The sequence below is a fragment of the Artibeus jamaicensis genome, unplaced genomic scaffold (genome assembly GCF_021234435.1).
Source record: "Artibeus jamaicensis isolate MK-2021 breed Jamaican fruit bat unplaced genomic scaffold, CSHL_Jam_final contig_402, whole genome shotgun sequence".
Taxonomy (NCBI): domain Eukaryota; kingdom Metazoa; phylum Chordata; class Mammalia; order Chiroptera; family Phyllostomidae; genus Artibeus; species Artibeus jamaicensis.
In genome coordinates, this window is record NW_026521818.1 from 5,107,496 (window position 1) to 5,129,302 (window position 21,807).

A 21,807-nucleotide genomic window follows, 5' to 3' on the forward strand; every position below is an offset into this window, starting at 1 on the left:
CCAATCCTATCCTTGAGCCAATATGCCTAAGAAACAGAGAAATATTTTTATTACCATGTCCTGTAACAAATTTAATACTGATTACCCAGTAATTTGGTATTAGTACTCAAGTAATATTGGGTACACTTTTTAAGGGAGGGACTACGTACATTTGCCCCAAACCCCATCGCAACCCAATTTAAGAGTGTCAATCTACTCAAGATAAAATTGATTATTACTTTAAATAATGGTTCGCTTCTAGAAGATTGAGACTAGTGCGTCAGGGTTCTCTTCTGAAAGCCTTCCGAATGTTGGGCTCCAGTGGGGAAGAACGGACACAGGAAGAATCCATGGTAGGCTCAGTCAGATCTAGGGAGAGAGACTCTGCCCAAAGAGCCCATGCAACTGAAGAAAAAAGGTAGTAGGGTCCTTTCAATTTTTCAAGTAAGGTCTCAGTCTTTAAAGGTATGAATACTCTGATTTAGATGCACCAAAAAATACCGACAGAAAATGATTTGTAGTCGGTTTGTGGTCCTAGAAAAGCAACATGCTTAATTGCTAAGTCCCGGAGGGTTTATGGGGGGGGGGGGGAGGAAGAGAAGGGAAGAGGGCGGTTTTCCCCCCTGGTGTGCCTTTTTAATGTTTGCTTAATCGATCCATAGTATCTTTGCGTCCGCTGGGCCAAACCTCTCTCAATAGATTTTATCCAAAACGCCAAATGCGGGAGGCAAAGTTAGATGTAATGTTACGACCTTTTTGGACTTCGAGCCTCTGAATAATCCCTCTGTGACAGATGAAACACTAACCTAGCAAGAAAAGGTCTGGGGGCCTTTGTATGGAGTGGCGTGTTTCTGGCTGAGATGAGAGTCAGACCCAGGGACGCGTTAGTTTTATCTCGTTTTGAAACAGCTTTATCTGACCTCCTCTCATCCAGTCCGCATCGCCCATCCCTATTTCCTTTCGGCATTTCTGCAGTACTGTATTCCACTAACTCCAGAGTTATTTTACCACCTCCTCCTCCCTAACGATAATAGTTTAAGAGTGTGTCCTATAATCCTGTCTTGCCTCCCTAGCAACCGCGTCTCTAAAGGCCGCCGGAAAAGGCTACTGTCACGTGGTCCGCGAACTTCCGGGTTTGTAACGTGATTTCCGGTTGTCAATTTACCCGGACCCGGTGGCGGCGGCAGCAAAGAAGAAGGAGGAGGAGGAGGAGGAGGGTTGTCTGTGTGGCCAGGAGTCGCCGTGGCCCCAGTGGTGCTGGGCTCCGGGTGGGCTCGCCTCATCGTGCCCCGTCTGCGATGCATCCACGGCGCCCAGACGGGTTTGATGGCTTGGGCTATCGCGGGGGTACCCGAGATGAGCAGGGCTTTGGCGGCGCTTTCCCTGCAAGGTCTTTCAGCTCCGCGTCGGACCTGGGCCACTGGGTGACCACTCCCCCAGACATTCCGGGTAGCCGTAACCTGCACTGGGGCGAGAAGAGTCCGCCTTACGGAGTGCCAGCCCCTTCTACCCCCGAGGGCCCGGAGGAGGAACCCTTTCCTGGAGGCAGCGGCGGCAGTGCGCCGGGGCAGAGCAGCGGTGAGGGACGCTGGGAGCAAGGTAGGGGTGGGGGGAGTGGCGGGGCAAGGCCTCGCGGCCTGCAGACCCCACAAACCGCGCGGAGGGGCCTCCGGGGCCTCTTGGTCTAACGCGCACCACACCCTCTGCCCTCTCTGCGTCCTCTGTCCTTGAGGCGGGCCTCCAGCCTCGTCCTCACCGAAATTTCTCCGGGATCACCTCCAGAAACGACACCTGTTTTAGCTATGGGCTGTGTGGTAGGAATTTCAAAATTCTACGATTTAGACGTATTACAGCCCATGATCTACCTAAATCAAGAAAGAAGGAACTTGGGTTGTTTATCGTTTATTGGGAATCATATGAACAATACCCAATTAAATGACCGCTGTATTGCTCTGATGTGATTAATTGGAGCTTCGTGTCTGCAGTTTTTTAGCACAGGCAGGCTTGGGCTCAAACCTGGCTCTGCCACTCTTAAAAGCTGAGGGATTTTGTAAAGGTCTGTGAGCCTTCACTTTTCTAATCTTTAATTAAGATGGATGGAAGAATAACAGGTTTTTTTAAGTGTTAAAATAAAAAGAAGTATGAGTAATGCGGAGTGCAGTATGGAGCACATAGTAGGCTAAAAATACTCGTTCCCCTCCTTGTCCCTTTTAATCACAGGAGTTGTGTCTTTTCTAGATACCAAACTACCCCCTGGCATCAGAACCCATTGTGGTAGAAGGGAAGATGTTTACACTTTCCCATTTTCTTCTGTTAACACTTATGGTAATAACAAATTGAGCCTTAATTGTGTTAAATGAGGCACTTGAAATACATAGAGAAGTTGTAATTTTATTTTTTTAATTTTTAAAGGGCTAAAAACGCTTTTTAATGTATATAAGTTATAGATCCTAAATTCATGCACCCCATGGCAGCTCAATAAAGACTTATGGAACTGAGAAATGCCTGCACCTTCTGCTTTCCTTTTCTGACTTAAAAATTCACTAAGGAGTGAAAATCATTGACACAAGATAAGACTTTGAATTCAAGACATAGTTATTTTCTGTAGGACGTCAAAAGATGTTTTATTTGCAATACTGTGTGATTTAGATATCAGTATTGTCAATGTCTTTATTCATAAAATGGAAATAATGGCCACCTCTTCCCCTTCTCCTGAAATTGTTAGAATTAGAATAGTAGATGATATCATTAAATATTAAGTATATTTTAGACATATTTTATTCTCATTTCTTCTCTTTTGACTTGGAGGTGCAATAGTATTTATTTGATTTGGGTTAACTAGGAGGAGTAGACCCTGTCTAAATATAGTCTGGCCAGCAAATGATGTGGAGGAGAAGCAGTGATTTAGTGTGATAACAGTTGGTTTGTTTACTTTTCCTGCTTCTTGTTGGTCCCAGAAGTGGTACTGGACAGTTACAAATTAAATAATTCAAAATGCACATATGGTTGCTACATAGGTACCTTCTTAGGCAGTAAAGCTTAACTTTTCATAATTTCTGCTCTGATGGTTACAATGAGGAGGAGCTTTTGATGAAACCAGGATTCTTTTAGCGGCAGTAAGAGGCTGGAGAATCTTAACTGTAGGGAGGTTAGATACCTGAGAGCCTTACAGAATTAACAATAGTAAACCTTCCTAATATCTTCCAGAAAATATCGTGGTGTTTCCTGTTAACATTAGGGGATGATCAGGACACACAAGAAGGAAGGCTGAAAGGAGGAAAGTACCTTAACTGGGGCAAAAGAAGCTGTTGTCTCACTTGTACAGTTTTCGAAATAAGGGTGATTAAAGTAGTTTCTCCAGGGACATGTTTACATGATCTTGTTCTGACTGTAAGGAAATAGTGAGGGCATTGCTTCATTTTAAAAACCAGAGAGGGCAGATGTGGTAAGAGACGAGAGAAAGGAGGAGAGAAAATTATCCCTTGGGAATATTGTATTGCAGCTGAAATTTGATGACTAGTCCCCTGTGGTTGTGAAATGTTATCATGATTTTGAGATTTTTTTTTTAGTCAAGGAGAAAGTATTTTTTCTGTTTTGATATGTGCATAGAGATGTTTCCAGCTGTAACCTTTTCTAGTAAGACAATAGAGATGCCATCAGCAGCAGCACACATACCCATTGTCTGTCACAGAGACCTAGTTAAACAGCTACGCTCAAAATACTTACAATTTGGGGAGATAAAGAAAAAGAGAACCTTATTTACCCACTTTGATTACTCTAAGTACTCTCCAGTACTTACCCACTTTGATTTACCCACTTTGATTACTCTAAGTACTCTCCAGTTCACAATTTTGTGGTTTACTTGTGAGTATTTAACATAGATGCTCTCCACCACTAACAGGGACTGACTAATTTTCCAACAGGGGAGGTAAGGTTGTTGGTGTATCAGTTTGAGCCTTCTACAGAAAAAAAATTGTGTATTGTTTATTGCCAGGAATGGAGAACTGGTAGCCCTTAGATTCTACCTACAGACATGTTTGATTTAGCCAACACAGTGTTTCAACACTTTTTAAAATAGTTGCCAATACTTTTTTAACTTGAAGATACTACATAAAAATGAGAATATCTTTTTTCAAAATCATAGCTTAGAGAGTCTGAGCCCGTAGTCCTTTGGTGCAACAGTGAATTGGAGCTGAAGAGCAGGTGTGCCTGCAACTTGCCACAGGGCCCAGTAAGTCCTTCACTCACTCAAGTGACTTCCCTGGCCCCTATCAGAATTTGACTTGGGAACCTAAACTTTAAATGAGTATTATGTTACTAAAACAAAGTTTTGTTGTTTTTACAGTAAATCTAAATATTGGTTGTGAGTAATCTTATTTCTTTTATTTTAGAACAGTTGAGTAGATTTGCTGGATTTGGTATTGGCCTTGCAAGGTAATTTTTTATCTAAAGATTTTTTATTTAAGTTTTTACTTAAAGTTTTTAATGTAATAATAAGTCATGAGTAGTGCTTTCTTTAGATTGTTCTTTGTAGCAGCAAATTAAATATTAAATAATATTTTGTAGGGAAAATGATTATTTACAAATTTTAAGTTGATTTTTTCCCATAAGGATAGAGAATAGTCATTGAACTTTATAATCACAAAATGATTTTGTGAGGCCTATTGTAACACTTTTCATCTATCTATCCAAAGAGTAAATGAAATTTAATATTATCTCTTTCCCTCCAGAAAATGAGTAATTTTACATTGAACATTCTTCCTAAAAAATTGAATTACAAGATATATAGCAACATGAAGTCTAGGTTTTGTTCACAGTCAACATTTAATAGGCATCATTATTATTTTTTATTTTTAATGATTATTTTGTGTAAGAAACGCTTGCAGTCTTTATTATATGATCTTCAGTGAATACTGTATCAAAAATACTGTAATTGCACAAGGACTGACATATGCTAGAATAACTCATTGTTTTCAACATTTAATCAAGAAAAATTATCTTATTTGCATGATTAAACTTGAAGATGTTAATGTCAGTAGAAAAAAATTGTGCATTAAGATTTTTCTTTTAGAGTTATTTTTTCTTTAGCCTCACTGTTTAGACTTAAAGCTATTGTCCATTTGACATATTATTTTCTGTGTGTTTATATATACATGTGTGTGTGCGTGCACAGCCTTGCAGGCATGTGAAACTGGTAGGACTTGAGCCATGGTTGTAACTTGTTTGTAGGGAATGTTTTCAGAAGAACTATTTTATAAATAAAGTAATCGTCAGTTAACATGGTCATGGAAATTCTTGTAACTTAAAGACAAAGTACATCAAAACCAAAATTTATAGAATGACATTCATGAAAAGTACGTGGCTCTTCTGATTGGAACTTTGTGCCTAAGACATTATCTGAAAGTAATTGAAAAGGGCATTTAAATTATCTAGGAAAGGAGTTTCCCGTACTGCATATAAAGAAATGTAGTTTCATTTTTTACTATACATTATAGTATTACATATTGTTCCCTTGCCTACCAGTTTGCAGATCTAGGTTTAATTCTTTTCATATTTTGTTATTGGTAATAATTTGCAAACATGTCTGTGTATTTGTTATTTTTACTTTTGGACAGCTTTTTTTAAAAGATTTTTTATTTATTTGTAGACAGAGGGGCAGGGAGGGAGGGAGAGAAACATCAATGTGTGGTTGCCTCTTTCACGCCCCCTACTTGGGACCTGTACTGCAACCTAGGCACGTACTCTGACTGGAAATCCAACTGGTGACCCTTTGGGTCACAGGCTGGTGCTCAGTCCACTGAGCCATACAAGCCAGGGCTCTCTCTATGTATTTTTTAATTTAAAAATGGGAAACATAAAATAATGCATGATCCTTCAAGCAAAAATAATTTCAGATACATATATGTTATAAATTAAATTTTGGCTATAGTATATATATTTATAAATTACTTTTAAATAGTCTCTTTACAGAAAATGTACTGGCTCATCCTTGCATTGTTCTACGCCGTCAATGTCAGGTAAATCTACTTTCTATGACCTTCTAAACAATAATCTTAACCCTGATTTGAAGTACAGCACTCAGATAAAGAGCTGAGACCATGAAACCATTATTCCATGTGAAATGTACTGAAAGCTATAATATGTCAAGTTCCCAAACTTTTTGATCTTTCAAGCCTCTTAAGTTATAAAAATTAAGATCTCCAAAGAACTTTTGTGTATATGGCTTATATCTATCAATAGTTACTATTTTGAAAATCAGAACTGGGGAAATTTTGGTATATATATATATTTTTAATTCACTAAAATTAATAATAAACCCATTAGATATTTTCTAATATTTTATTTTTAGAGAGAGGGGAAGGGAAAGAGAAAGAGTGGGGGAGAAAAATCTATGTGTGGTTGTCCCTCATGTGTCCCTCACTGGGGACCTGGCCTGAAACCCATGCATGTGCCCTGACTGGGAATGGAACCAGCGACCAAAACCCATTAGATGAAAAAGAAACACTATTTTCCCCATATTTTTCATAGCTAGCATAATAGAAGACAGCCAGATTTTCACATCTGCTTATTCAGTCCATCTGTTGCAATATATTGTTTTCTAAAGAAAAAAGAATACCTAACCTTATAAACATAAGTATTTGAAAATAGGAGTATTTTATATTTCATTTTAGAGACTCGACAGATATTGTGTTTTTGATACTGTGTCTAAACTCAGTAAGTGGTAATGTCTTAAAGGTTATTTGCAATGTGAAATCTGAAACTACATCCATTAACTTTTTATACTTTGTTACATTAAAGTCTATTGATCTGTACTGAATGTTGAATGGATTTTTTACCCATGCATGATTATGTTACATCACGAATTGATTAGTTGAAAAAGGTCGGTTTACTGAGTTACATAGGTCTTCTGAAAGTTATATAATCTTTTGATTATACAGTACTAAAAAATCACCATCATTGAAACCACTCCAGTCCCACAGAGAAGTGTTTCAGTGTTGGTAAGCTCTTGATGGTGGGTACAGGTGTTTCAGAATTCTAATTTTTGCTTGTATACTCAAATATATCATGGATTATTTGGATTTTTAAAAAATAGATAAGCTCACTTTGTTCGTTTAAAAAAACCCATTTGTCCTCACTGTGAATAACTTTAGTTCTGTTAGTTTTTCTAGAGGAAACAGTGTCCATGAGAGAAGTGGCTAGTGCAGCCTGCAGCTTCATTAGATAAGTGCTTCTCTGCACAACAGCCATGTTACTTCATTGTGCAACATGCAAAATAGAAAAATGATATATACCCAAGGGCTAAGATTTTATAAAATTAATGCATTTTACTGCTTCAGCAAGGACATTGTTTAGTGAAAGTGGCTTTTTCCCCATTATAAGTAAGCGGGGTGAAGAATACAATTAGTACACAAATATAGTTTGCACCACTGTCTTGATTCATGCGAAGGGGTTGGCAGTTTACCCGTCTCTGCTGTCACTGAAGATGTCAACACAAGGAGAAAGGCAAACCATGTTTTAGTATCAAGCAAGTAGTATTTTGAATTTGTCAATTCCCTTAAACACTCTCAGGGGTCAGTTGACTGTACTGCGGCACAACTCCTATAATATAACTTACCCGCTTTGAAAATTGAGTTAGAATTCTGAGTAGATTTTTGAGTAATTTTGAGTAATTGAGTAGAAAAGATGTAAATAATTACAAATTAAGAGGTTCATGCTTAGCACTTAAAAATAAGTGTATATAGAGAAATAGCCTTTTAAAAAGCAAAAATAGTTATATATGCCCCCAAACAGTGAATTTCAGACAGTTTTTATACATTGCGATGCTGTGGCATTGGGATCCAGCAGATACATATATGTGTGTAACTTTAAAAAATGTTTTGTGAAATAACCTTAGAGTATGTGATGCATCCTGATACTTTTTAAAGTTATTTCACTTAATAACTATTGATCTGATTCCCTTTACTGATTTTATGATTCACCAATTGTTTATAGCTTATAGTTTGAACAATACTAGCTATTGGGAGGCACATACCTCCTGTTCCCTAAGTTCTTTGTGGTTCCTGTGTGTGAAAAAGCATAAGTGTTTTATCACATTGAATGTAATTTGAGTGTTGAAGGAAACATAAATGCTGAACAACAAGGCCTTTATTATATAATCTATATTACTGTGTGTGTTGTACATTGGTCCTCAAAGTTGTATTTATATAACCATAGGTACTTTACTTTTAATAAGTTACTTAAAGCACTTCCCAGACTAATTTTGCTTATGTGTAATCTATGCTAACTTTCAAATTGAACTTTTGTTTGTGCTGTCACTCCACTGTGCATCTTTTATGTCCTTGTTACTTCTTTTATGTTTGTTAACAAAATAGTTATGAAATATCTTTTTTACAGGTTAACTACCATGCTCGGCATTACCATCTCACGCCATTTACAGTCATCAATATTATGTACAGCTTCAACAAAACTCAGGTAAGAATTAGTCTATAGGTTTTGCTAAAGTTATTAAATAAAGTTGTTATTAAATAACCATTTAATAACAAAGTTATTATTAAGGCCAAGTTCTTTTGGCCTTAATAGTAATTCAAGCAACACTAATTTTTTTATAATTTACTTAATAAAAATATCTTAATTCTTGTACTAAAATTAATATGACACGATAATGACATCTTTTTGATGTCACTTTGAATAATCGGTGAATTTACACCTTTGCCAAAATTAAGTATTAGGGATATTTAATCAGTATTAGAGATATTTGACTAATTGAAATGTTCATCTTGGCCTAAATGTAGGCTACCCGACAAACATTAAAATAATGTTAGAAGTTAATGTAGTTGAAGTTCTGTACTAAAATGTCCTTTTCAATAATGCCTCATTGAAAATGTAAGTAAACATTCAGTATTGAGTTTTATTAAGACCCTTTTTGTGCTTCTATTTAGGCATTAACAGAAATAATAGTAAATTTTGTTCATTTTAGGGACCAAGGGCCCTTTGGAAAGGAATGGGAAGCACGTTTATTGTCCAGGGAATCACACTCGGAGCAGAGGGAATAATCAGTGAATTCACACCTTTGCCAAGGTACCTTGTGGGTGTTTTCTCAATAAAAAATACTTTGAAGGTGAAAACTTGACTTGCCTGAAGTAGCTAAGAGACAAAATAAATTTTATTCATTATATCTTATTGAATAAAAATAAGAAAATGCTTCCTGGTATAGTATCTATTGAGGTATTTCTTCCAACCCCTACTATTGTGTCAGCAACAATCAACTGAGGAACAAATATGGCTGTGTGAGCAATTTCTGCTCTTTAAGTAGCCAGTTTGGTGAAGGAGACACATGTAAGCAAATTACAGTACATCGTGATTAGTGCTGTGATTAAACAACCCTCTTTCGGAGCCCAAGGAAGCTTCTACAGTTATTGTCGGGAATATTGAAAAAGAACTGAAATCGGAACTGGATCTTGAATTATGTGTAGGAATTGAGTTGGCAGGGGAGGAGGGGGTTCGAGTAGAGGTGGCAGCGTGCTCACTGGAGGTCGGGAGGTCTGGGCAGTGTGTTCCGTGCTTGAGAATAGTGGGCATCAGCGGAGGGCAGTAATGGGAAGGGAGACTGGGGTGCTACAGCGAAGTGTGCCAGTGCCTTCGTAAGGGCCTTCGGATTTATTATCTGGGATTGGAACTCGAAGGGATTTGTTTTGTTTAATTTAATGTGGGTGATTTGATTGAGGATGCACTCAAGTGGCAGCGTAAACAAAGAAAGGACTGACTGGTAGACCTCCGTCTCCCAGTGCAGAACTGTTACAGGAAACTGGGCCAGAGTGAGAAGGGTCTGCACTGTGGAACAGAACAGAAAGGGGTGAGCTGGAGAGACATTTCTGAAGTACAGGGGTCTGGCACAAATTATACCGCTTTTTTATTACAAAATATTTTATTATAAAGTCGTAGGTATGTAATTCTATAACATAACAATATTACACTCAAGCACGCCATATGACATTTTAGGTGAAATTTTCAATTTAAAGCTATCAATGATTACACCCATATTATTATCCTACCAACCACACTCAAGTAGGCATTACTTCTGCTGGACCCTGTACAATTGGTAATTGATGATAGATTGGGAATGGGCATATGGAAGAATGAATTGTCAGCAGTGACTGAGGTTTATAGATTGGAATCAAGTTGAAGAATTCATGAAGAATAAGTTGGAATGGAAAGGAGTTGAGGAATTTGACCTTCCATAGATGATATTTGAGGATTCCTGTAAGACATCTAGGAGAAACCTATCTTAAGTGGTTGGAACCATGGGTCAGAGTCTTAAAATTTGAAGCTGGAGTCATAGCAATGAATGTAGTGGCATAAAAGTAGCAGTTGAAACATCGGGATGGATGAATTTCCCTAAGGAGATAGTATACACTAAATGACACAAAGTGGACCAAGCACAGAGTCAACATCTGATCTCTGTCAACCACCCAGAACCCTCCCGAGTCCTTCCCCAAACCTTCCGCAGGTGGAGTGAGTTAGGCTGTGTGTGGCTCTACCCTGAAGTACCCTTTCCTTTCTCGCATATGGCATTCCTCCGTCACTGACATCAGGAGCGCCTAGGCGATCTGTGTAATTGTCTCTCACAGAAATGATTTTGTTGAACTCCAAGTTATTTAGACTCAGCTCACATCTGTAGTTGACCAGGATAAACATCTCACCGTTTCTTCTCACATTGCCTTTTCCTAATGACACCTCTGAATTCACTGACTTTAAATACCTTTTTTAAAAACAGTGAAATCTTTCTTCAGTAACTTCAGTTCACTTCCTAAGCATGTGTGTGGCACATGCGTGCCCTTGAATCGTCTGCCCCAGGCAAGCTTGTGAATGAGTGGTGGCCACAACGTTCTGTCCTCATCTGCCCTGCTCAGCTTCCGCACACGTGCTTATGGGGTCTTTCAGCCGTTTCATATTTGCTCTTGCCCTGTTTCTGCTGCCTTCTATTTTTCCCAGCAGTACTGTCTTTTCCAAAGAACCCGCCTTCTTAGGGTGTGTCTGAAATAGAACAACTGCAGTTTTGCCGTTTTTGCCTCCAACAGTGTTGTTGCAGGCTTAATTTATTCTAAGTCTCTGTAGTGATCTCCTTCAATAACATATTTCAAACAATCTAATTTTTTTAAATCAGACTCCTTCCCTGTCCAACTTGTGCATCCATATGTAGTAATTAGGAATACAAGGGTGTTGATTATCCTATAGCCTTGGCTTCTAATGACACATCTTTGCTCTTGATGATCTTTTCTAATTCTTCCATTGCTGTACTTCCAACTCTCAGCCTTCTCTTTATTTTTTGGCTGCAGTCTCCTTCTGAAGTGATAACTGAACTAAGGTAAGCAAAATTGTAGCACGAACAGAGTCTAAGAATAGGGAAGAAAGACCCCAAGCTTATTTTTGGACAACGTCATTTTTCAGGTGCTTTGCTCTATCCAGGTGGAGTTTTCAGTAGACAGATTATGTATATAAGGTTGACGTATAAACGAGTCTAAACTGAAGATAATAGATGGATGAGGTTGCCTAGGGAAGGTGTATCACATGTAAAGTAAGAAAAAAAGAGGGCCTGAGCCTCTAGGAACTCCAGAGTGGTGGCTGGGTTCAGAAAAACGCTCCTGCAAGGGGTCTACAGTGGAGACGGGAAGAGAGGAGGAAAACCGGACAAGCGTGGGCTCGTAGAACACAGGGTCCGAGGGTGCTCAGGGGAGAAAGGAATATGAATGCCTGATGGCGGCTGAAAGGACAAGTGAAGTACCGACTAAAAATGGCCGCTGGATTTAGTGACATGGAGGTCAGGGGAACCTTGGCAGCAGCTGTTTCTGTTAGAATTGGGTAGAAACCAATGTGGAGTGGGTTTAGAGGCGAGTGGGAAGTTAGGACGTGGAAATAGCAAGATTAGGAAGTTGGCTGTGAAGAGATGAAGTGGCTGGAAGATGGGAGGTTTGGTTTGGCGGAGGGAAGATATTTTAAGAGGGAAGCTAATTAAGCATGTGAAATCAGAGGCAATGGAAAGTAAAGACTATTTAAATATAGAGTTGTTTAAATATAGAGTTATTTAAAAATTCTGTTGCTTTTTTGTATTGATTGTGCATTAACTATATATATTTGTCTATCAAACGGAAAACTATTTTGAGAAAAAGCAAGTCACTTCTCAGGTTTGTTGCTTGTGTGAAGGTCAGGTTTTGTTTGTGAAAATAGTTCATTGTATTGACATATATCTTGGTATCTAATAATGAAATATGAAAAGGTTTAATCAGAAGTAGATTTCTATACCATCCTCTTTCCTGAATCACTTAAATGTGCTAATTTAAATGTCTAGAGCTGTGGCAATGAGGTATACCCATTTTATGAAGGAGTAGAGAACAGATAGATAGAAGGAAGAAAATCTTAATTAAAAAAATATTTTATTTATTTATTTTTAGAAAGAGGGGAAGGGAAGGGAAGGAGAAAGAGAGGGAGAGAAACCAATGTGTGGCTGTCACTCCAGTGCCCCAAACTGGGGACCTGGCCTGCCTCCCAGGCATGTGCCCCTACTGGGAATCGAACCAGCGACCCTTTAGTTTGCAGGCCAGAACTCAATCCCTTGGGCCACACCAGCCAGGTGGAAAATCTTAATTCTTTAAAATACTTTACTCTAAATTACGTTGTTCTCTCTTTTACTTTATCAATCTTAGTTATTTTTAGAACTGGTCATAGTAATTAGTTTTGTACTCAAAGTGGAGGTGACCCAGCCCTCTCAGAAACACCGGTCACAGGCTCGTCTGTTCCTGATCTAATGATAGTTTCGCACTTAAAATCACGTCATCAGGACCTGCGGCAATACTTTCTGCAGCCAGAAAAAGACTAATAGCAGTGCCCAGATGATTGGCAAACCACGTAGCATATTTTGTTTTGTAATCATAAAGTCACTGTCGGTAAGGTGAGGGACCTAATTTTTTTTTCACATTTTTCAACTCAATCATTGAATGTCATTCCACTGTATTTCTCTGTGGCTGTTCAGGCCTGTAGTATTCTGGTAGTAATCAGAACGTGACTCAAAGGTTCTCTAAGGTCTTGTAAATCAGAAGTTGTTCTATGTTCTAAGTTTCTCTGCAGGCCACTCAGTCTCGGGAAAATGTAGGAAAGTTCACATACTGTAGTGGTATAATAGTGCAGGGTTTGTTTTTAGAGCACTTACGTTATTAGTGTCTAGTTTTCTTTGCTTTTTTAATATAAAATCTCTCTATTCCTTTATCTCCTTATGTTGGTTGTATTCACCTAGTTGAGATAGAATATGTTTTTCTCAGTTTCCCACTGTGGCTGTTACGCAGTAGGAGCCAGTCTCATGGGGGAGCTGGTCGCAGCTGGTGTCCCGCTGGTGTTACGCCCCCCTCTCCCTTACTCCTCCTCCCGCCTCTGCTTCCTTCCCGCTCCTCTTCATTTACTTTTCCTTTTGTCTCTCCATATTCTTTTCTCTGTTTTGGAATTTTCTCTTGATATCTTTTTTCCTTTTTTCTTCTTATTTTAGCTTGCCTCTCTTTCTTTTCTTCTCTTTCCTGGTTTCTGAAGGTAATAACCTCAATAGCAGGAAGCACACAGTCCTGGATCTCGGTTTCCAGACCTGGCGTTCTGCCCATCTGCTTTGAACATATCCCTGGGATCCTTTTGACCATCGTTTTTCTCATAAATAAAACAGATGCGACAATACCTGCTCCGTGTCTGCCCCAGGATTCCTTGTTGTATCAGATGAGATGAGAGGCGGGAGTGCAGGCAGAGGGCAGACTTCAAGTCCGAGACCAGGGCTGAGAACCCTGTGTTACTACAAACATCGTTCTGTATTGTAGTTACTTCGTTTTGTTTTGTTCATGATTCCCATTCTCATATACTTTTTAAAGGTTTCACCTCCTCCCCTTTATCCTATTTCTTATTTCCATTTCTCATCCATTTCTTCTCAACCTATCACTTTTACATCTCCTTTAATTTCTCATGTTCATTTTCGTAATCAGTTATAACTTCCTCCTCTGTCAGCCCTTTCTGTCAACACATACAAAGATACCTTGAACATTTTGTTTTTCTTTTCAAACCACCACAGTTACTTGAAGTGTGTCCCAGAGAGGAAAATATTCACCATTAGAATATATTGGGATACATTTCTCCTACAGATTTTCTTTTAAATTAAAACTGGTTACCTTTTTGAATGTTAAGCTAATTCAAGATGTTTTAAATAGCTTTTGTTTTACTTAAATTTATGTTTATTTTTTAGGGAGGTTTCACACAAATGGAATCCTAAGCAAATAGGAGAACATCTTCTGCTAAAATCGTAAGTATCAAAAGTGGCATTTACATTGAATATTTCCATTAAATTTTAGAGTGATAGAGCTTTAAAAAATCTTATTAAATAACTACACTGAAAGAAGTTAGAGCAGTGAAATATTTGTGGGACTAGAACTTCAAAAAGCCAAGTAACGTAGGGTTTAGGAATAAAATTCTGAAATATATGTTATCTTTAAAATAAATCTTTCCAATTTGAAAGGCTGAAATCAGAACCTAATTTTTCTTAGGAAGTCAGCAAAGGTCCTCAGTGTTTTAACCCAAATTACCAGGGAAAGTATTATTATTATTATTTGATTACTAATCAGAGATACAAACTTATTTGTGTGGTGATGAGCAACCTCAAAACCTTAGTGTCGTTAAAATGTAGTCCTAAAGGCACTTAGTGATTTTACAACACTGACCATTTTTGTAGATTAGAGTTTTACTCTTCACTTTTTAATTTTTTTTGAAGATTGTGAACTGGAAACCCCCCCGAGCTTGCTGGCTCCCTGTGTGGGGGCGTTCCAGCACATTATTACTTAGTGATGTTCCATTCACCCTGAAAACCACTGCTTGCCAGGACCTGGCCCCGTAGGGTTAGGTAAGTCCCACCTTGATATTATTTTAAAATAACTAGATTTTGCAGGCTTGCAAAGTTGTAATTTTACTCTGTCTAAATATTAGGGGTAGGAGACAACTTTGCAAAGCTATGCAATATCATTTTTTAATAATAAAAGGGGACTTCACTTGCTGTAGAAGACTGAGTTAACTTTGCTGGGTGGGGAGTCTGGAAATGGATGATGATAATATAGGGTAATAGCAGAACAGTATACTTGTTCGGATATCACTAAAAAGACAAGCAGTGGAATGGATCCCTCATCCTAAATTTTAAATTCCAGTGTTATAGGCTACATTAGCTCTGTGCAGGTAGTTATCCAAACAGTGAATCACAAACTAGCCATAAACAGTTTATACTGGTTTAAAATAAAATCTGGTTTTTTTGCAGCCTGTCCGTGCATTCTTATTAATAGTTTTTCATCTCTAATTGTTGAGTAAAATTCTATGTTACAGGTCTCTTAAGTATCTTTAGGCTATAGGTATTAATAGTTGAAAACCTTGAAAATATCATTCAGGCTCCAGTATAAATTATGTTGATATATTAAAAAGTATATTAAAAAATTTAGTGTAAGCATCTTATTCCAATATATTAATAAAATTGTTTTAATTTCTACAGCCTAACTTACATTGTGGCAATGCCTTTTTACTCAGCAAGTCTAATCGAAACAGTACAGGTGAGCTACTTTTTATAGTTATTTTAATTTAGGAATGTTTCTTGGAATATTAAATATGTCTGACTGTAAAGAGAAAAATTTTAAGACAATATCCTTTTAAAATTTTATTTTGCGGATGCACGTATATCAAAGGTTATATACTAGCACATTGCTGATGAGTATATTTCTTTTGCATACTTACTTCACACTTTTAGTTTTAATTTTTTAATCTCTGCATAGACAGCTGTGCGCTTCATTCAGATATCTCAGAACCCAGTTTATGACTTGTTTTTTCTAAATACAAACAATTATCTAAGCATAAAACATAATAGACAATCATCCTAATGGTCAGCAGGTAGTAGTCTGCACAGTAGTTTACTAATAGCATTCTTTTTAAATACACCTTTTAAAGAACATTTGATGCTGTGGTATGGTAAGTGCTACAATGCTAAAGAAATCTCCTGCTAGTGTTTTAAGTTGTGTTACTATTTCTAACCACATGGTGGCACTTCAAGCACACCAGATTAAAATACTTTCTCACCACAAGGTTCCTACACTTAAACCTGTAAAGGAAGGGAGGTGAGCAGGGCAGGGAAGAGTAATGGGGGTGGGGGGACTGTAATTGAACAATTAACAATTTTCTTAATGTTTAAAACAACAACAAAACCAGCTATAAGGTGAAGATAGTTTAACTTCACCTATACACCAAATCCAATTGTGTATCACCTATCTTTCATAGCATGTGTTTGTCGTCAATATGTATGGGTCCTTCTCTATAAAACCCTCACTAGTCAGCCTTTCCTCTTCTAATTACTCTTTTCCACTTAACTGTATTTTGGCCCCATTGTTTATATATTTATTTGCTTTTTAGAAATAATTTTTGTTAACTAAAGCTAATATCTTGCTACCCAAATACATTTTTCTCTCCTCTTACATTTGACAGTGTGTTAAATAAATGCTAAAACCTTTGTGTGGGGCTGCAGCTTATAGTTATTACTCTGAGATATCCTCATACAGGTAAGAGGGAGAAATAGCAGGAAGTTGGTTATTTAAAAACAAAACAGTTAAGTAGCATGGTATATTGGAGGAAAACAAGTTTTAGATTTAGACAGACCTATATCAGAATTACATTTCTGTTCAGATCTGTGACATTAAACAAATGCCTTACCCTTCCTAAATCTTAACTTTCTCATACATAAAATAAGCTATAAATACTAAAAGAATAATTTATGTAAAGTACCCAGCTCGCTTTGTTAGTTTTTTTAACCCAATATCCATTTACTCTTTTTCCTGCTCCAGGTTCTACCTACTAATTGCCTCATTTGATTTCTTTTGTCTGATTTTCTAGAAACCTTTTTCCTTTTCCTTCTTAGGTTTCTACTCTTGCATATCTTTCTTTTACAACACACATATATTTGGAAGAACATTCTAAGCAAAGGGAAGGCAGGTGCAAAGGCCCTGAGGTAGTATGTATCTCATGTGCTCAAGGAGCACAAAGGAGGCTGACAGAGTTGAAACTCATTAGAGAGGGTTAAGAGGGGGAGAAATTATATAAGACTCCATAGGTTATTACAATAATTTAGCCTTTATTTTGAGGAAAATGGAAAGTTTTCGGTGTATCAGAACCAAAGAGTGACGTGATCTAGCATTTCTTTATTAGGATCTCTTTGGCTGCTCTGTTAAAGATAGACTGAAGTGGGAAAGGGTCAGAGATAGGGAGGTGGAGAAGGTTAGGTGAGATCAGTTTAGTTCACGGTTTTAAATATATTCTGTTGACTGGCAACTCACATTTACATGTCCAGTTTGGAGTTTTTTCTTACAGTCTAGATTGTGAACTCCATGTTTATACCTTAGACTTAACATTTCTGAACTCTTGATCTCTCCCTCAAAATGCTAGCCCACCCATGTTTGCCGGCTCAGTAAGATGCATCATTGGTCCACTTCCCCTGGCCAGCAGCTTTGAGGTTATTTTTTATTTCTCTCTTTCACAGCCCACATCTGATCCACCAGCAGTTCTTACTGGCTGTAATTTTAGGATAAAAGCACAATTGAAGCACTTCCCTTGCATTACTACCTGGTGGTCTAGTCTACCATCATCTCTCCTCCAAATTATGTAATAACTTTTTAACCAGTTTCCCAGCCTCTGCCCTTGTTCTCTGCACCAGCCAGTGTGATGTTAACAACCAGCGTTAACATCAGTTACTTCTTGTCCATCTTCCACGTAAAGCCAACCAGCTTATTTTCCATCTGACTAAAAGCCAAAGTCTACTTAGTGGAATAGTATGGCCCAGGACTACATTTTTAACTTCATTCACTTCTTCAGTCATTGATGTAGCCAAGTTGACCTCTTAGCTGTCCCTTTTCTGACTGCCCGTGACTGATCTGTATCACAAACTTTGTTGTACATGTCCTCGAAATTATAAGCAGGCAGAGACATTGCAGATGACGATGACTAACGTTTATTAAGTGCCTTCTGGCTTCAGGCCCTCTTTCATTTAGTGCTCCCAGCAGCTCTGTTCATGAAAGGTGGGTGGTGCTAATTCCACGTTTACAGAATAGTAAACTGACTCTTAGGAGAAGCTAAATATCTTTCCAGTGGTCACATAAACAGTAAGTAATGGAAGCAGGGTGTAAATCCAGTTGGAGAACTCCAGGCACTGAACTACCTCTTTAGGTGTCATATAGCTATTGCTCTTCAAAATTTAGTTCTGTGGAGCGTCTTGAGGTTGGGGAAACCAGATCTGTGCCCCCCACAGCTCCTTCCTTATTCCCCCTTTCCAGTAAAAATAACTCCCAACTTCACTGCTGTCTGTTTTATACAGTTTCCTTTTTATAGAAGTTTTTATTTCATTTTATTGTTTATACTGTTACAGTTGTCCCACTCTTCCCCCCATTGCCTCCTTCCACCCAGCCCACCCCCCCCCACAGTCAGTCCCCTCACTGTTGTCCATACTCATGGGTCCTTCATGTGTATTCTTTGACCCCTTCGCCTTCTTTCTTTTTTTTCTTGTATAATCTTTATTGTATTTTTCCCATTGCCATTTAGTCCCCTTATACCCTGCTCCCCGCAGCAGTCACCACGCAGTTGTCCATGTCCATGAGTCCTTCTTCCTTTTTGCTCTATCCCTCCACCACCAACTTCCCCAGCTACCAGCTGCCTAACCCCTAGGTAACATTTGAAGTCTGAAAACCATTGATGTTTTCCCTCTTGAGTCAGTAAGTTAGGATTTAAAAGGGATCTAGCCCTGGCTGGTGTGGCTCAGTGGATTGAGCACCGGCCTGTGAACCAAAGGCCACTGCTTCAATTTCTAGTCAGGTCACATGCCTGGGTTGCCGGCCAGGTCCCCAATATGGGGTTCGTGAGAGGCAACCACATGTTGATGTTTCTCTCTTTCTCTCCCTCTCTTTAAAAATATGAATAAATAAATATCTTTTTTAAAAAGGGATCTGAAAAGAGCTTTTTTTTGTGACAAAACAAGCAAATGTTAACTTTTACTCATTTCATCATTTTCATTTTAGAGTGAGATAATTCGAGATAATGCTGGAATTTTGGAATGTGTTAAAGAAGGCATTGGAAGAGTGATAGGCATGGGAGTGCCTCACAGCAAACGACTGCTTCCTCTTCTCTCCTTGATCTTCCCCACCGTGCTGCATGGGGTTCTGCATTACATCATCAGCTCGATCATTCAGAAGTTTGTCCTACTTCTTCTAAAGAGAAAGACTTATCATAGCCACCCAGCTGAGAGCACCAGCCCGGTGCAGAGTATGTTGGATGCTTACTTCCCAGAACTCATTGCTAACTTTGCTGCCAGTCTTTGCTCTGATGTTATACTTTACCCCTTGGAAACAGTGTTGCACCGCCTTCACATTCAAGGAACACGCACAATAATCGACAATACCGACCTTGGCTACGAAGTGCTTCCAATTAATACACAGTATGAGGGGATGAGAGACTGTGTCAATACCATAAAGCAGGAGGAAGGAATGCTTGGCTTTTATAAAGGGTTTGGTGCTGTGATCATACAGTACACACTGCATGCAGCTGTTTTACAGATTACCAAAATTATATACTCTACACTTCTTCAGAATAGCGTTTGAGATTTAAGTTCCCGGTTAGTCTAAAAGACACAGTCTGGACACTTCATTATGAAATTGTGAGGGATAAAAGTGAACACTTGGGGGAAATGGATTAGAAAGTGAAACTGGTACAAGAAGCCCATGCTGATTACAGCAACTTTTTTTTTTTTAAGGCATAGGTATCATCTTTGGATCAAAAGTATTCCAAATTCGAAAACTCAGTAAAAATAATACTCATTAAATTCTAGCTAGTGTAGCATGCATACTGAACTAAAAGTAATCTTGGGCAGAAGCAAAAAGTCAAACAAAACATTCACAGTGCTTGATTATTCCATCTGACTTTAATATTTCTTACATGTTTGTTTCACCTTGATTGATACTGGTATGTCATCCTTCAAACAGGGTACGGTATGGAGAGGCCATAGTTTACCTTTAGGCAAATAAATCATGTCACCTGTGATGATGAGGAGAAGGATTAGATTTGGCAATCTGTAATCAGGCGTTGAAGTTTTAAATGGTATTGTCCCTTCATAACTTTTTAATGGCTGCATATTTATTATATAAAGCCCTTCATGTACATGCAAAAACTTTGAAATTTCCTTCAACAAATTTTTTACTCTTAGATCAGCTTATTGCATAAAACAAAGTCACACACTTTCTGCTTGAATATCAGATTGAAATACTACAAGCCAGGGTCCCCAGAGACTACAGGCAGACTCAGCACTTGTGTGCGTCCAGACACAGCGTTTACATGCCAGGAGCTTAGTATCCGTCATATGTGTATAAGGCTGGATTTGCTTACTTAATTATGTGAATCATCAGGCTGTTTTTTAGAGCTGCTCTTAACAGATAGACAATAAAATAATCATGACAAACATTGCCGTTTCTAAATTTACAGATTGTGTAATAAAAGGAGCGTCACTTGCCGTCATTTCTGAGTGACTTGTCTTAGTGGAGACGCCATTAAACTTCACCTGGGAGCTTCTGCCTCTGGCCTTCTGTGAGGTCGTCATAAAACAGTATTTCAGCTTTTATCTTCCTCCAGTTTCTGTTTATAATTTCATGCCCCAAACTAGATTTGCGCAAAAGGAAAAGCAGGTTTATCCTTACTGCCTTGTTTTTAAACTTGTGTGGATGAATACTGAAGAAAAATATGGACTTTAGAGGAAGTTTGTCCTTGCTTTTTATGGACGAGGAGAAGAAACAAATTTCAACAATAAGCAGAAAAAATTGTTAATCCGTTTAATAAAAAATTCTGTATGTTCCTAATGGGTGAAGCTCTTTGTATAGTAAAATGATATGCATTTGACTGATTCATCATTAAACATTTTGAAGTTTCATTTCCTTATGTGCGTGGTCACAGTTCGTTACTAAAGTGCAATGACTCTGCACTGAAAACTTCTAACCTAGAAGGCATACAACCAGATTTATTTTAATTGTTAAATATTCGCAAAATATGATTTTTTGTGATTAAAAGTATTGGAACCAAAAATGATATCCAAAAACTGTGAAACAGTATTTAGGTAGCAAGTCTTTCCACTATTTTGTGTTGTATGTTTTTTTAAGTTACTAAAACACAAGTTTTCCATTTTTAACTTTCACCAAGAGGGGAAAAATAAAGTTAAACACCACTGATCATATGTTGTATTTTATGGATTGCTCCTTCAGAGTCCAACCTATGGCATTTAAACTGTATTTGCTGCTTTTGAACTGCTAAGTAAATTTTTAGACCCTTGTATCTCAAAATTCCTTAAAAACTTTCATTTTTATTATAATTAGGCAGGTGGCTTCAGACGAGTAAACTTCTAAAAATTGCAAGTTATGGGAAATTTCTGGGACAGAATCTGAATAGAATCAAGTATTTACTAGTAAAAATCTATGGAATCTTTTACCCAGCTAAAAATTAGGTATGCCAAGATTCGGTGGAGTTAGCATGAAGATTCAGTTACACGAACATTTCACCAATACTGTCAGCCCGAAGCCCACACAGGAAAGGTTGGTCTTATTTTCTGTCTCTGGACAAGGAATACAAATTAACATTAAAACTAAAATTGAAACGTTGAAAGTAAAATACTCAACTTTTTACTGCCATTCCAAATTAGTTGAAATATAAACATCTTTAACATTCAAGCACTTAAATGCTGGCCAAATACATTGAACT

General features: G+C 38.0%; 1 protein-coding gene across 3 annotated transcripts; it reads left to right on the plus strand.

Moving 5' to 3' along the window:
* The first annotated feature begins 1,144 nt into the window (after positions 1 to 1,144).
* On the plus strand, positions 1,145 to 20,986 carry SLC25A46 (solute carrier family 25 member 46). 3 transcript variants are annotated; one of them, XM_037167056.2, is made up of 9 exons: positions 1,145 to 1,557; positions 2,218 to 2,304; positions 4,371 to 4,413; positions 5,939 to 5,996; positions 8,374 to 8,451; positions 8,957 to 9,057; positions 14,249 to 14,305; positions 15,533 to 15,590; positions 19,089 to 20,986. In XM_037167056.2, exons 1-9 carry the CDS (start codon positions 1,278 to 1,280, stop codon positions 19,665 to 19,667), a joined length of 1,341 nt encoding a protein of 446 aa, XP_037022951.1. In that variant the 5' UTR covers positions 1,145 to 1,277; the 3' UTR covers positions 19,668 to 20,986. The 3 variants fall into 3 exon arrangements, with proteins under 3 accessions (XP_037022951.1, XP_037022952.1, XP_037022953.1); XM_037167057.2 differs by lacking the exon at positions 2,218 to 2,304 and having other exon boundaries at positions 1,145 to 1,578; XM_037167058.2 differs by lacking the exon at positions 2,218 to 2,304.
* Positions 20,987 to 21,807: the final 821 nt, after the last annotated feature.